We start from the raw sequence: 13691 nt of genomic DNA, 5'->3' as shown, positions 1-13691 counted from the left end.
GTATCAAGCTTGACTTTATAGGCCAGTTGTATACAATCTACAAGGATCAGATGATTCCAATGTGAGTTTCATGCTATAGTACAGAAAGCAGAAAAACTTCTGATTCATTTTTCAAAAGTAACATATAACCCAAATTCCAAAAGAGAGAATTAAAAAAAAATAATGAAAAATTTCAAATATAAAATCCTAAATAAAATATTTGCAGCATAGCAAATATAAGGTTTGTTACAATTACCTGTATGACCTTGCAAATTATTTCACCTCTGCTTAGTTTTTTCACCTGTAAAATGGAGATCATAATAGGACCTAATGCATGAAGTTGTTATGAAGATTAATTAGTAAGTATAAAATTCTTAGAACAGTGCTTGACATATAATACTCAATAAGTGTTAGCTACTATTATCCTAAGAACAAAACAGCATCACAATACATTGCATTACCATGTTAAAGTGGAAAATGAGAACTATAAACAAATATTTGATAATTTTTTTTAAGTAGACATTTTGGAAAATCCTTAAATAAAACAGGTATAAAAGACAATCTCCTAAACATTTGAAAGGCTATTACAAGCCAATAGAACAAATTATACCAAGTGTTAAAATACTGGTCATTCCCATTCAATTAAGTAATAAGACAAAGATGTTCAGTATCACCATACTTATTCCATTTTTTTGGCGTGCATTAATGAAATAAAGACAACAAATACTGGAAGAGATGAAATTATTATTTGCATATGATATGCAGCTAGAAAGTCTAAGAGTAAGCAAAATTCTATTAAAATTAATATGAGATTTTAGTCAGGGTTTGGATAAAAGACGTATAAAAATCAGCTCTTTTTTTACAGTAGCAATAACAAATTAAAATTTTAAAGGAGAAAAAGGGAACCCACTCATATTAACAAAAATTATATAATGCCCTGGAAGAAACTTAATACAAGACTATATGATAAATTATATAAAATTTCACTGAACACAAACCACATGAATACTATTAACTACCTCAGCAATATCTATATCTTCTCAATCACCCAAACTAGAAACTTGAAATCCCTCTCTTCACATCTGAAGAGTCACTAAGTCCTGCCCATTTTACCTCATATATATTTCTCAAATCTGTCACTTTGTTATATGCACTTCAATTACCCTGGTAATCCTTTGGAAAGACTGCAGCAAATTAAACATTCTCCTTACTTCTAACCTTATCCATCTTAAAATCATAGTCCACCCAGCTGTCAGAGTAACCAACCTAAAGCACAACCCTAAATAGATCAGGCCCCATTTTAGAACTCGAGATCGCCACTGAATTCAGGACCAAGAATAATAAGGTCTTTAGTCATCTGGACTAAGCTTCATCTCCTCCTCCTCCTTCCCTTTTCGGTGCCTAAAATTAGGCTCTGCGTTTCTCATATTAGGATATGTGAGTATTTCTGCCTAAATACATGAGGGCTTCTCACAGCTACCATCATGGTACATCCTACTAAACTTCCAACATGAATTTTTTAAGATTTTTTGAGAAAGACATCATTTTATATTAAAATGAATATTTTACAGAAGAGAATGCAAATTTTATATAACTGCTTAAGTTAAAATGCAAGATTTTAAAGAAAGGTGGCATTTACAACTAGCAGCTTTGACCTTTTCCCTTGGCTCAGAGTGAGTATGAAGATGATGCATTTGTTATTATTAGTGAAAAGTCTAACACTAACCAAACTGTTATCACTGCATTTGCCAATGAACCAAGAAATAACTAACACCTGCTGAGAACGTAATTATGCCAGGCAACTGCTCTAAATTTTTTAAGTTGATAAACTCATTTTATAATGGTTTATACCACCTGACATGACCTCATTTTCACTGCTATTCTCACCCTTGCTCTCTACTCCAGTGGCATCCTTGCTGTTCCTGACAAACTTCATGGTCCCACTTCAGGACCTTTTCGCCTAGAGAGCATGACTCTCTCCTTCAACTCCTTGAAGCACTTCCTCAAATATTGCTTTGTCTTTCCCGACCTCCCAATTCTCTTCTTCCCAATCGCCATTACACTAAAGAGTAATTCGGCTAATTTTTCTTTCTTCATCTCTCTCCTTATAAACACTGTTATTTCCCCTACCAGAATGTAATTTCCATAACATAGGATTTTTTTATTCTCTAGTGCCTAGACAAGTACCTAGTACACTGTAGCTCTCAATGATCTACTGAATTATTTATTGACCTTATCTTATTAAACAGGTACTATTGTTAGCCGGATTTTATCTCATGAAGAAATTGAAGCACCGAGAATCTGCCTTACAGTCACATAGTAAAAAGTGGAACTAAAGTTTGTAAGCACAGTCTGGCTTCACTCTTTAAATAACTGAATGGTGCCTCTAACTTACGTGAATTCTGTATGTACTACCTATTGAGTACATTTCCCTAATTAGGCAGTTGCTTCTCAGCAGGGGATACTTCATGATCTTTGTTCTCTCATGACTTCTAACCCGTTTTGCAATCAATAATTGTTTACAGAATAAATGAATGCATAGATACATTACTCAATTATTTTTACATGTCTGTCTCAATTGGCTAATTATTTTAAGCTTTCAGATTAAAAATTTTTAATATAAAAAGCAATCCTGCCTTTTAAAATGTGATGTAAAAAAATATTTTCTTTGAATTGACAAAACACGATTAATGACGACTGATTTAAAGGACATGTACCCTACTCTTACAATTTTCTCCAAACTGATTTTTAAAGCTTAATTCAACATTAGCATAAATTAAGCAAAAAAAGCTCCAGAGCCAGCTACTCAGTTCATTATATACACATGCACAATAATTATCAAAAACCGCAAACGACAGTGCCATGTTCTGAGACACCGAGATTTAGAAAACATTCGATCATGCCAGATAAAAACAGATACCTTCACTTACAAAAACTGATGCTAATGCGAACACTCTCCGCAGCAATACCTGGCCCAGAAGTCACCAGGAGCTAGCTTTCTGGAATTAAGTTTGACGACTACCTTAAGGGCATGGCTACCTTGCCACAGAATCCCAATGGTCATTGGCTTACTCTGAAAAACAAACATTCCTGGGTTTAGAAAGGCTGGACAGAGGAGAGATTTTAAAAAGAGGCCCCTCCCAGGCCGCCTCAAAATCTAGAGCCCAAGATTCTCCTCAGAGCTCCTCACCGTTGTCTAGACTAGGGGGAAGCAACCATTTCTCAAGCAGTGGCTCACGCACAAAATAAAAACCGGCCATCCAGCGTAAAGGCCGAAAAAGCAAACAAACTGAGAGCTCGGACGAACAAGGACCCCCTGCGCCTAACTGCCCCTTCGCAAGTTGAGCTGCAATCGACATTTCTCGCGAGATTTATCGTCTCCACGCGATCTCGAAGCTGAAACCTCGCGGCTTTTTAGCTAAGCGAGGACTCGGTGGGTAGTGGGAAGGGGGTTCTGGAAGGACAGCTCCCAACCCCCTTGGTGAACCCACAGACCTTCTCGACCCTCCTCCCCACTTCTCCCCTTTCTTCACTGAGAGCAGTTCCCCAGGGTGCCTAGGGACTTCCGGAGCTCTACCGGAACCGGAAGCGTCGGTAGTGAGGGGGTGGAGCTGAAAAAAAATCAAAAAAAAGCGCGGCGAAAGCTGGAGGCCGGAGCTGGCAGGTGGCGGACCCCAGGAGGGGTTGTGGCGGGTTCCAATGGACTCCACCGCCTGTTTGAAGTCCTTGCTGTTGACCATCAGTCAGTATAAAGCCGTTAAGTCGGAGGCGAATGCCACTCAGCTTTTGCGGCACTTGGAGGTGAGGGGCTCCGGGGTGAGGGACCAGACGGGCTTCCCTGTAGAAATCCTTAGTTCACGGTGCGGCTGGGGTTTAGCGGCCCCAGCCTAGGAAAGGAAGGACGGCGCCTCGCTCCCTCTGGTGTCTTTTTGTATTAGTAAGGAAAGCGAGTGTCAGCCTTGAATTCCCACCCATCCTCTTACTCCGCCCCAAGTCCCTCCGCGTTCAGCAGACTACAGCTAGAGGGAAGAGTGACTAACTCAAAAGTCCTAGGAAGAGGGTAAAGTGTGATATATGGTTGGGGAGTTTAAGCTGTGTTTGGGATTGGTAGAGGAGAAAGTTCGGAGCTGTATGTTTTCCTTCCTTTCGTTTTTTCCATCCCAACAGAGCCCTTACAGAATAGAATACACAGAAATTCTCGGCGGTGGAGGTGATGGGGAGTGACGATTAAACTTGTTTTATTCTTTGTCCCTTAGGCAGTTTACAATATGAACCGGTTGCTTACTGCTTTTCTTATAACTCATGTTGAACTAAGATTTGAAAAAAATATTTTAACTTTTTTTGAGTTAAGAAGTAATCTCACTAGTAATCATCTTTTTTACCAAAATATATTGCTCACAGTTTTACAAACCTAAATTGCTAATTTCTTTCACTTTTTCTGTTAGCTCCACTGGTTTGTGTCTAGATCACTTATTCACAGCTTTCTGTGTTCCTGTTTGTTTTTAGGCTTTTAATCTGTCATTTATTACATATTCATGGAATTCCAACTAACAATGACCTCAACTTAATAAACAGTTTAGCTCAATCGAAGCTTATTTTAATTCTCTCTGTCGCAGCTTCTGTTAACATAGAATTGAACATAATTTTAAAATATATTTTATTTGTTATGTTAGCTCTATGATATAAAGGCTACATTACCAGAGATTAGCAAAATACATACTACAGAGAGAAGACGATTGTGAATGGGACTGCATCAATCTTTGGTGATACTGGAGTGCATTAAATGCCTTTTCCTCCAGCTTCACTGATGCTCCTCCTTATGACTTCGGTGCCCACCCTTCCTAAGTACATTTTCTTTTTTCATTCATTATTTCAACAAATCCCTGAAAACCTAATAATTAAGGTGTTAGCTGTTAAATGGTAAAGCTTGGCTTCTCAGTTAGAATAGAACAATGTGCTAGTGGGCTCCAGAAGCCCCAGAATAAGCAGTTTTATTTAAGAAGTAGGAGTACAGCATTTTGAATACTAATCTGAAACATTACTTCTCTTTGAGAAAAAACAGATATTTCTTGAATCTGAGAGCCATGTTATAGTGAATTGAAGGAGACTCAGAAATTGGAGGCTTAGAGACTGATTCCTTGATATTGCATTCCTGAACTTTTAAGGGGTTTATTGAAAACTCTTCTGCCATTTAGAGACATAATGTACATACAATGCATAATGTGCATTAATCTTAAGTGAAGAGTTTGAGTTTTTAACATACATGTACAGTCAAGTAGCTACCGCCTGTTCCATGATATAGAACATTTCCAGTTTGCTTTAAGGTTTTTTCAGTTGTCCCTTTTCATAAGGTTCCGATGAGTGGACTCATAAGATACGTACTTTTGTGTGTGGCTTCTTCCATTCTATAAATCTGTGAAATTTATTCATGTTGCACATGGGCTAGTACTTCATTCTTTTTTTATTGCTGTGTAGAATTCCACTGTGTAAATGTACCACAGCTTATGTACATTCTCCTGTTGATGGGCAATTGGGTTTCTAGGTCTGGGTGGAATTTTGAATAAATCTGTTATAAACATTTTCATACATTTTTTGGATATATGCATTCATTTATATACCTAGAAGTGGGATTGTTAGGTCTTATGTTCAGTTTCAGTTGAAACTGCCAAGCAGTTTTCCACAGGTTACACCATTTTTACCTTCCTCTCAGCAATACATGAAATTTGCTGTCACTCATCCTTATAGATCCTTGGTGTTTTGAGATTTTTAAATTTTGACCATTTTGGTGAGTGGTGTTAATGGTGAATATCTTTGTGCATACTTCATGAAAGCAACATCTGAGGATACAAAGAAATGGTTACCATGTGAAAGGAGATGATTCATTTTGCTATTCTGCTGAACTTCTGCAATATTTTTTCTTTATAGCCCCATGCAGAATCTGAGCTTTGAATTTTTTTTGTGATTGGCAGAGCTGAGCTGATCCCATTCATAATGGTTTTTTATAGCGCTGATGTTACATAATGATTATGAACACGGATTCAGGAACAGTGAGTTTCAATTATGCTGCTATCTTAGTGTATGCTTCAGTTTACTCATCTGCAAAACAGCACCTAGCTTACAGTTATTATGAAGATGAAAAGAATTAACATATACAGAATAATGCTTAGGCCAAAGTAAGTGCTAAAATATTCGTTATTACTAAAATAAATTCTATTTGCATGAAAACATCCAAGGAAAGAAGAAAATTTATAAAGCGATTTTTACATTTTACCTTGTAATAAATAACTATTACATGGTAGAGTACTTACGTTGTTGAAATACAGGTCTCATCCTGAAGGAAACTGTATTTAAAGCAGAGCATGTATTAATCTCAAAGGCGTAGCTTCATAAGTACGCAAAAGGGCAATCAGAACATTCCTTACCCCCCAAATATCTACGATCAGTATGTAATTTCACCATTGGATCTGTATTTTCTGTCTTTTTAGACTTCAGTGTTAAAACACATGTTCCTTGGGAACAGATATTCTGAAGCTTGCTTGCTTTAAGATTTATTTATTTTAGAAAAAGAGAGGGAAGTGAACACGAGCAGGAGGGGCAGAGGGAGAGGGAGAGAGAATCTCAAGCAGACTCCACACTGAGCACAGAGCCCAAAATGGGGATGGATCCCACGACCCTGAGATCATGACCTGAGCCGAAACCAAGAATCAGTCACTTAACTGACTGTGCCACCCAGGCACCCAAGATATCATCAAAGCTTTAGAAGAAAAACTGACATCTGGGTGAGGAAATAAAAAAGCATTGCAGAAAGAAAAGATTAGAAGGATGCTAAAACAGCCTGTTTATAGCTTATCTTTATAGAAAAGTTAGGCTTTTAATAACATTCAAAAAGCCTTTTGAAAATACCTGGCTGTCGAGGTGCCTGGGTGGCTCAGTCAGTTAAGCATCCGATTCTTGTTTTTTGCTCAGGTCATGATCGCAGGATCTTGGGATCAAGCTCCCCATCGGGCTCCCCACTCAGCAGGAAGTCTGCTTGTCACCCTCTTCCTCTGCTTCTCTCCCTTCTCGCTCTCTCTTTCTCTCTAAAGTAAATGATAAAAAATCTTTTAAAAAAGGGAAAAAGAGTACCTGGCTATCTGACTACAGTTTTTGGCCTTCAATCTCAGCTTTACATTTTCACATGTGAAAGGGAAGGGTGGTTTATAGAGTTATAAGAAAGTAAAAGTGGAATAACCAAAAATAAAATTTGTCTATGCATGACCCGGCTACTTAAAAACTTTTTTTTTTTTTTAACTTCCATTTTTGTAATCTCTAACTTCTGGGCTCAGCTACTATCTTTGGAGGGAGCAAAAGGAGTAACCACATAGTTAATGCCTTAGCTAAGCCTTTGGATTTAGCTGCTTTTCACTTTGCATTGCCTTCCTCAAAATAGGTGGAGTGCCTGTACTAGAACTTATTTACTCAATAAATATATTGCGGTAGCGTGTTGATTTATACCCTATGCCTTCATAGGGTTTTCAGTGTAGTAAAGAGGATAAATATTGCTAGGTTGTCGAAGTTTGCCGGCTCATAAAATAAAAGTATAATGTGCTATGGGATAGTGGAATAGGCAAACATAACCTACCTGGTGAAAGAGGGTTAGTGAAACTTCAGGAGGAAACAAATTAAAACTTGAATCCGAATGATTACATGAGCTAGTGAAAGAAGAGATAGGTAATCTTTGAGGCAAAAGGAACAGCATGTGACTTTTCTAAATTGGAAAAAAGCATGGCAGTGTCACTTTGGAAGAACTCAACTCTTATTTGAAATGGAGAAGAGATGGAAATTGCCAATTCTTAACTAACACATTTTAATTCCTATTTTATAGGTAATTTCTGGGCAGAAACTCACACGACTGTTTACACCAAATCAGATATTACCAAGTGAATGCTTAAGTTGCCTTGTGGAGCTACTTGAAGACCCAGGCATAAGTGCACCACTGGTCTTAAGTATCATCAGCTTGCTGTCTCAACTAGGTAACGTATTTAGTTTCTCTTCTTCATTTTTTAGAAGATGTTGAATTTAATATTTTTGTAAAGGGAAGATTGAGTTATAGTATCTTTTGAGGAATGATTCACATTCAGAAGATTTCTTCATTGTAAGACCTTTCAGAACTTTTTGCATTGTGAATCCCTTATAAAAAGAATATATTGTACGTATCCTTTCTTAAAATTCTTGGAACAAAGAATCTGAAGCATAGCAAAGGTTCAGGGGTCTACAGAAAAGAATACATCTTGTGAAATGCTGACCTACTTTTGAATTAAAAAAAAAATACATGCACATAATGCCTGTATTAAATACATCACTCAGAAAAGTCATAGCTAGTGAAAAAAAAATCATCCTTTTTTGATAGACTACACTGAACTCAGAGCTAAGGGTAAAAATGCAGGTGTTGCTTTTTCTACTTTTTTCTGTCTTTAGTTTTTAAATTTTCATTTCATGGGTAATTTTTTTCTTGATGTGTGCTTGAGAGTGGAGGGGAGATAATTCTGTGTGTGGTGATAAAATTAATGCATGCCTATCATAAATAATCCCAGTGATCCAGAAATATTAACATAGATCATCGTGTCCAGTGGAACTTTCTGTGATGATGGAAATGTTCTATATGTGCATTTTCCATTATAGTAGTCATTAGCCACATAGGGCTTTTGAGCATTTGTAGTGTGAGTAGTGGACTAAAGAACTGAATCTTTAATTTTAACTGATCTAAATTTAAATAGTCACTGTGGCTTATTGTCTACCAAGTTAGCACAGATACAAAGTAAAAGAGAATGTCTTTGTTCATCACCACCAACTCTTCTTATCATTTCCACTTTGGTAGATAATATTTCTTAATGGTCTGATAGGTGTCTTTCTAGATCTTTTTCTATGCTATAACAAATTATTTTAGATCAAATAAATTAAATACTTTTTTAAAGATTTTATTTATTTGAGAGAGAGAGAGAGAATGCAGTCGGGATGGGTGCAGAGGGAGAGGGAGAAGCAGGCTCCCCGCTGAGCAGGGAGCCCAACTCCTAGGCTTGATCCCAGGATCCCCAGACTATGACATAAGCCCAAGACAGACGCTTAAGCAACTGAGCCACCTGGGTGCCCAATTAACAAATAATTTTGGTTGTTTTAAAAAAAATGGTGTTGCAGAGCATCAGATTTTTTTTTTTTAACTTAGCATATGTTAGCTATCTTTCCATATTGGTGTCTTTTTAATAGCTGCCTTGTACCATACTGTAGAGTACTATAATTTATTTAACTACTCTCCTAGTGGTGGGTATTCATCTATGCTCTTTTTCAAGTTTTTGCTATCAGAATCAATACATTTTTATGTATTTGTGCTCAAATATTAGTCAATTTCTGTTGAATTAATTCTCAGAATTTTCAGGTCATTTTTCAATCCGATAGTCATTACTAAATTACTTTCCAAAAAAGGTATCCTAATTCTAACATCCACCAACCTTTTGTATGAGAATGACAGTCATTTTCAACATTTAAATATATTAGAAATTTTTTAAATATAGTCTTTTTATTTTAAGTTGTATTTTTTAGTTAATAGACTTATCCTTTAGAACAGTTTTAAATTCCAAAAAATTGAGATAATTATCTTTTAACTGCAAAACTTTTGGAAATATGTAAAGCAAGTTTTTTCCTTTAAATTAATTTAGTCCACGTAGAAAAATCATTTGTTTTGACAAAAAAGGAAAAGCTCATACTCCCTTTCCTTTTCCAGCTCATACTATTTCTGTGATTAAATTTCTGAATTGTAAGGTAATTATAAATAGAATAGCCATATCATACTTTATATTTTTATACACAATAAACTTAATATGAAATAAACTTAAAATTATTTATATTTTATCCTTGAAGACCATATATAAAAATGATATTTGGTGCCATTTTATCTGCACTTACAGCTGTAGACAATGAAACCAGAGACTGTCTTCAGAATACATATAACCTGAACAGCGTGCTGGCAGGAGTGGTTTGTCGGAGCAGCGCTTGCCATAGTGATTCAGTGTTTTTGCAGGTATACACACCTAGACGGTACTCTTCATTTAATATTTGTTTTTCCTTCTCTATTTGCAGATCAAAGTTGACAGTGTGTATTGTAAATTGCTAATTTATAGTGTATGTGCTGACATAATCCTGCATGAATAGGACAGTTCTCGCCATTAACAAATTTAAGAGCTGGTTAATCACACATGTACTACTATTTAAAAGTTTCTAGAGAAGGGAAGCTTATCCACATCTAACATTATTTTTGAAGAAAAGCAAATCTACCTTATAACCACTTTGACAGACGTATAACCACTTTGACAGACGTATAAACACAGATGTCAACATTTTGAGATGTAAGCTATTTGTATTAAAATTGCAAATTGTGTTGGCATCTAGTCCCAATCTGTTGAGGAAACATTCTACAAAAAATTAAAGCTATAGATTTAGTCTTGTTTAGCATAGACTCAAAGCTCTTATACAGATATTTTGTTGAACCTAAAATGCCATCGGTTGCAAGAAAGGAAAACTTCACCCATTAAACTGGCATGCCGTTTTAAAAATGGCAGAATATGAAAAAATATATCTTAGAATTCATGGAATATGTATGTTTTAGCCTGCATATATGTTTAAGATGGTTAAGTGAACCAGGTTGATGACAAGATGCTCTTTTTGATATAGATTGTATAGAAATGTGTGGAATCAGGAGATGAACCCTAAAATTCTTAGTAGTCTCGTTACTTTATGTTTAAAAAGCAGAACCATTTTAAGAAATAGAAAAGGTCTTGCTCTAAATTGCTTCCTGAAATGGTGACATGCTCAGAACATGCTTAGGAGTCCATGCTTGTAAGTATGCAGTGTTTTTATATGTTTATATTCATTAATATTTTCTTATTCTCAGTGCATTCAGCTTCTGCAGAGATTAACATACAATGTCAAAATTTTCCATTCCGGTGCCAATATAGATGAGTTAATTACCTTCCTGATAGATCATATGTGAGTATGCAGCCAAACGTGTAGCCAAATAATCTGTTGATTTATTTTTAAACTAAAACTATGTAATAGTCAGTTTTTCATAGATAGGATTTTCCAACTTTTTAAATTGAATGAGACTCCAGTTCTTGTTTACTCCTTCTAGATGATTTCAGGGATCAAATGGCGTAAAGCAGCTTTAATTTTCATAACAAAAATTTATGAAATGAATTGATTTGAACAGAAAGAAACTATTGAAGCTGAAAATTTTATCCTTATGTTTAATCTTGTTAGAATATACTGATGAGATAGCACATGGTCATTCTAACAATTATTTCCATATTTCTGTGCTATAATTGAATGATGATTTAGTTTCAAAATATGAAGTGAATGGTCAGTATTACTCAAAGCTTGACTGTCTTTACATGTTAATCATTTTTTAGTATAAAAAGTTTAAATGTAAATACTATAAAATAATTTAGAATGAACTTAATGCTTTTATCTTTTATTATCTTCCTTAAAACAACAGTCAGTCTTCTGAAGATGAGTTAACAATGCCTTGTCTAGGATTATTGGCAAATCTTTGTCGACACAATCTTTCTGTTCAAACATACATAAAGACTTTGGTGAGTTTTGCATAAAATCTTTCTTATTTGTGGTGGGTTCTGTGCTTAAAGAAAATTATATCCATGTTTTTCTTTAAAAAATTAACAAGAATTCTCATGTCTCATCCAGCTGACTCATCAAAGTTAAGGAACAGATTGACACATAATTAACTTGAAGTATTCCAACCTTTGCACATGTTGTATTTAAGATGTTAAGTATTAATGAAAATATTGAGTACCAAAAGTTTTCCTTCTTCATAGCATCCCATTATATCTATGCTAAATTATTTTGTGCTCATAGAAAGGACACACATCACTGACAATCCCATTTACCTCAGATCTTATATTTCCACAAAATCAGTGGCAACTCCACCAGAAAGATTCATGAATAAATGACTACAACGACTACCAGCACTTGTAATGAGTGAAGGCATACAAATGAGGTTAACTGAACCACTGTTAGAAATATGGTAAATCAGGAAAGTTCATTGATTCTTTAAGGTACTTTGTGAAAAGTTCCCCTGCTGTGCAGTATCCAATATTACCTGTTTCATTTCAAATTAAACAATATCTCATTTGTTCACATACTGGAGGTTCTTTGGAGGTGGAAGTTATCTTGAGCCATGGAAGTGTTTGAATAATCTCTTAAATTGATAAGGTTGTTTTTAATAAAAGTTTACCTACTCTGTGCAAGATACACTTTCTAAAACAAAATATAAAACTAATAATTTTTTATTCTAATTTATTTAAAAATTTTTTTCTTTCTCAGAATAATGTGAAATCTTTTTATCGAACTCTTATAAGCTTCCTGGCCCATAGTAGTTTAACTGTGGTTGTGTTTGCACTTTCAATATTATCCAGTTTGACATTAAATGAAGAGGTCGGGGAAAAGGTAAATATTTTCTTTATTATTTTTGAAAATAGTTCTGAAATGTATATTCTCTGATATTTTAAAAATCATTAACTTTGTTAAGCTTTAGAATGGTGTCAACTTAAATTTTTTTTGTATACTATCCTTTTCCTAATTTGTTTTTAAGCTGTTCCATGCTCGAAACATTCATCAAACTTTCCAGCTAATATTTAATATTCTCATAAACGGTGATGGCACATTAACTAGAAAGTATTCAGTTGATCTATTGATGGATCTCCTTAAGAATCCTAAAATTGCTGATTATCTTACCAGGTATGGCTCTCTGACAAATTTTAAGACTTGTTTTTCTTTTCAATGAACCAATATATGTTTGTGATTAATAAAACTGCCTTTTCAGATTTGATATACTTGGATTCTACTAATGAACGAGGGACTCAACTGAAATGTTGTGATGTGCTTTATTCCCATTCTTTTTGCTTTTCTGGCCTGAAATGGACAAGTATAAGAACGTGGCGGGGTGGGGAGGCATGTTTCAGTCTTTGTCTTAGATAAATAAGGTGGTATCACTCTCTAAAATGTACACATCTTGATTAATCTTTTCCAGCGCCAGATTTAAATCTTGAACATTGCAGTTTTTGGAAAAACATTGTTATAGGAACGTTCATGTCAGTATATATTTGTCTTGTCTTTTTTTCATAAAAATGAATAGCATTTTCTTCATTATGTGCCTCCGTGTTGTGTCATAAGGTAAAATGAGAGCATGTGTTTATATGCCCATTCTATCTCAGTGGTGTTTCATGTGGTCATTTATCTTTTGAGATCAGTTAGCAACTGTTTTCCAAAGAGTTCGTGGCCATTTAATAGCTTTTAATTTTTAGAGAGGGGTGGGGAGAGCGAGAGGGTGGGGGAAGGGCAGGGGGAGAGGAGAAAGAATACTAAGCAGGCTCCACGCCCAGCGCAGAGCCTGAGGAAGGGTTGGATCTCAAAAGTGTGAGATCAGGATCTGCGTTGAAATCAAGAGTCAGACACTTAAACAACTGAGCCACACAGACACCCCTGGCCTTGTTATATCTTAAGTGAAATTTTCCCAATGCTTCAGCCTTTTTGTGGTCATAGGTTAGGAAATTGTAGAAATTGCTTCAAAGAGTTCAATTAATCATTCACAAATGAGAAGACAATTATGGAACCCCTGTTGTGGTCAAATATTGGGGAAGGTGGGAGTGTTAGCAGAGACAGGAATT

At 35.5% G+C, this 13691-nt stretch overlaps 2 protein-coding genes across 15 annotated transcripts in view; one reads left to right on the top strand and one right to left on the bottom strand.

Annotated features, from left to right (window-relative positions):
- The window catches only part of DZIP3 (DAZ interacting zinc finger protein 3), a 92579-nt gene extending 89031 nt beyond the window's left edge, over positions 1-3548 (bottom strand). For 4 of the 13 annotated variants that reach the window (XM_034657972.1, XM_034658043.1, XM_019807312.2 and 1 more), the window contains exons 1-2: positions 3170-3468; positions 2910-3052 (exon numbers count right to left, since the gene is read on the bottom strand). The gene's annotated coding sequence lies outside the window, so the exon portion shown is untranslated. The other 9 variants (XM_034657988.1, XM_034658016.1, XM_034657993.1 and 6 more) reach the window with 7 other exon arrangements.
- The window catches only part of CIP2A (cellular inhibitor of PP2A), a 35023-nt gene continuing 24758 nt past the window's right edge, over positions 3427-13691 (top strand). For both annotated transcript variants that reach the window (XM_002926565.4, XM_034658062.1), the window contains exons 1-7: positions 3427-3780; positions 7844-7991; positions 9921-10033; positions 10904-10998; positions 11504-11600; positions 12349-12471; positions 12617-12762. In XM_002926565.4, the coding sequence (XP_002926611.1) occupies positions 3679-3780; positions 7844-7991; positions 9921-10033; positions 10904-10998; positions 11504-11600; positions 12349-12471; positions 12617-12762 (824 nt within the window). In that variant the 5' untranslated portion in view covers positions 3427-3678. The remainder of the gene's footprint in view (positions 3781-7843; positions 7992-9920; positions 10034-10903; positions 10999-11503; positions 11601-12348; positions 12472-12616; positions 12763-13691) is intronic.

The sequence above is a fragment of the Ailuropoda melanoleuca genome, chromosome 1 (assembly GCF_002007445.2).
Source record: "Ailuropoda melanoleuca isolate Jingjing chromosome 1, ASM200744v2, whole genome shotgun sequence".
In the NCBI taxonomy this organism is placed as follows: Eukaryota; Metazoa; Chordata; class Mammalia; order Carnivora; family Ursidae; genus Ailuropoda; species Ailuropoda melanoleuca.
This window is presented reverse-complemented; position numbering and strand designations above follow the sequence as displayed.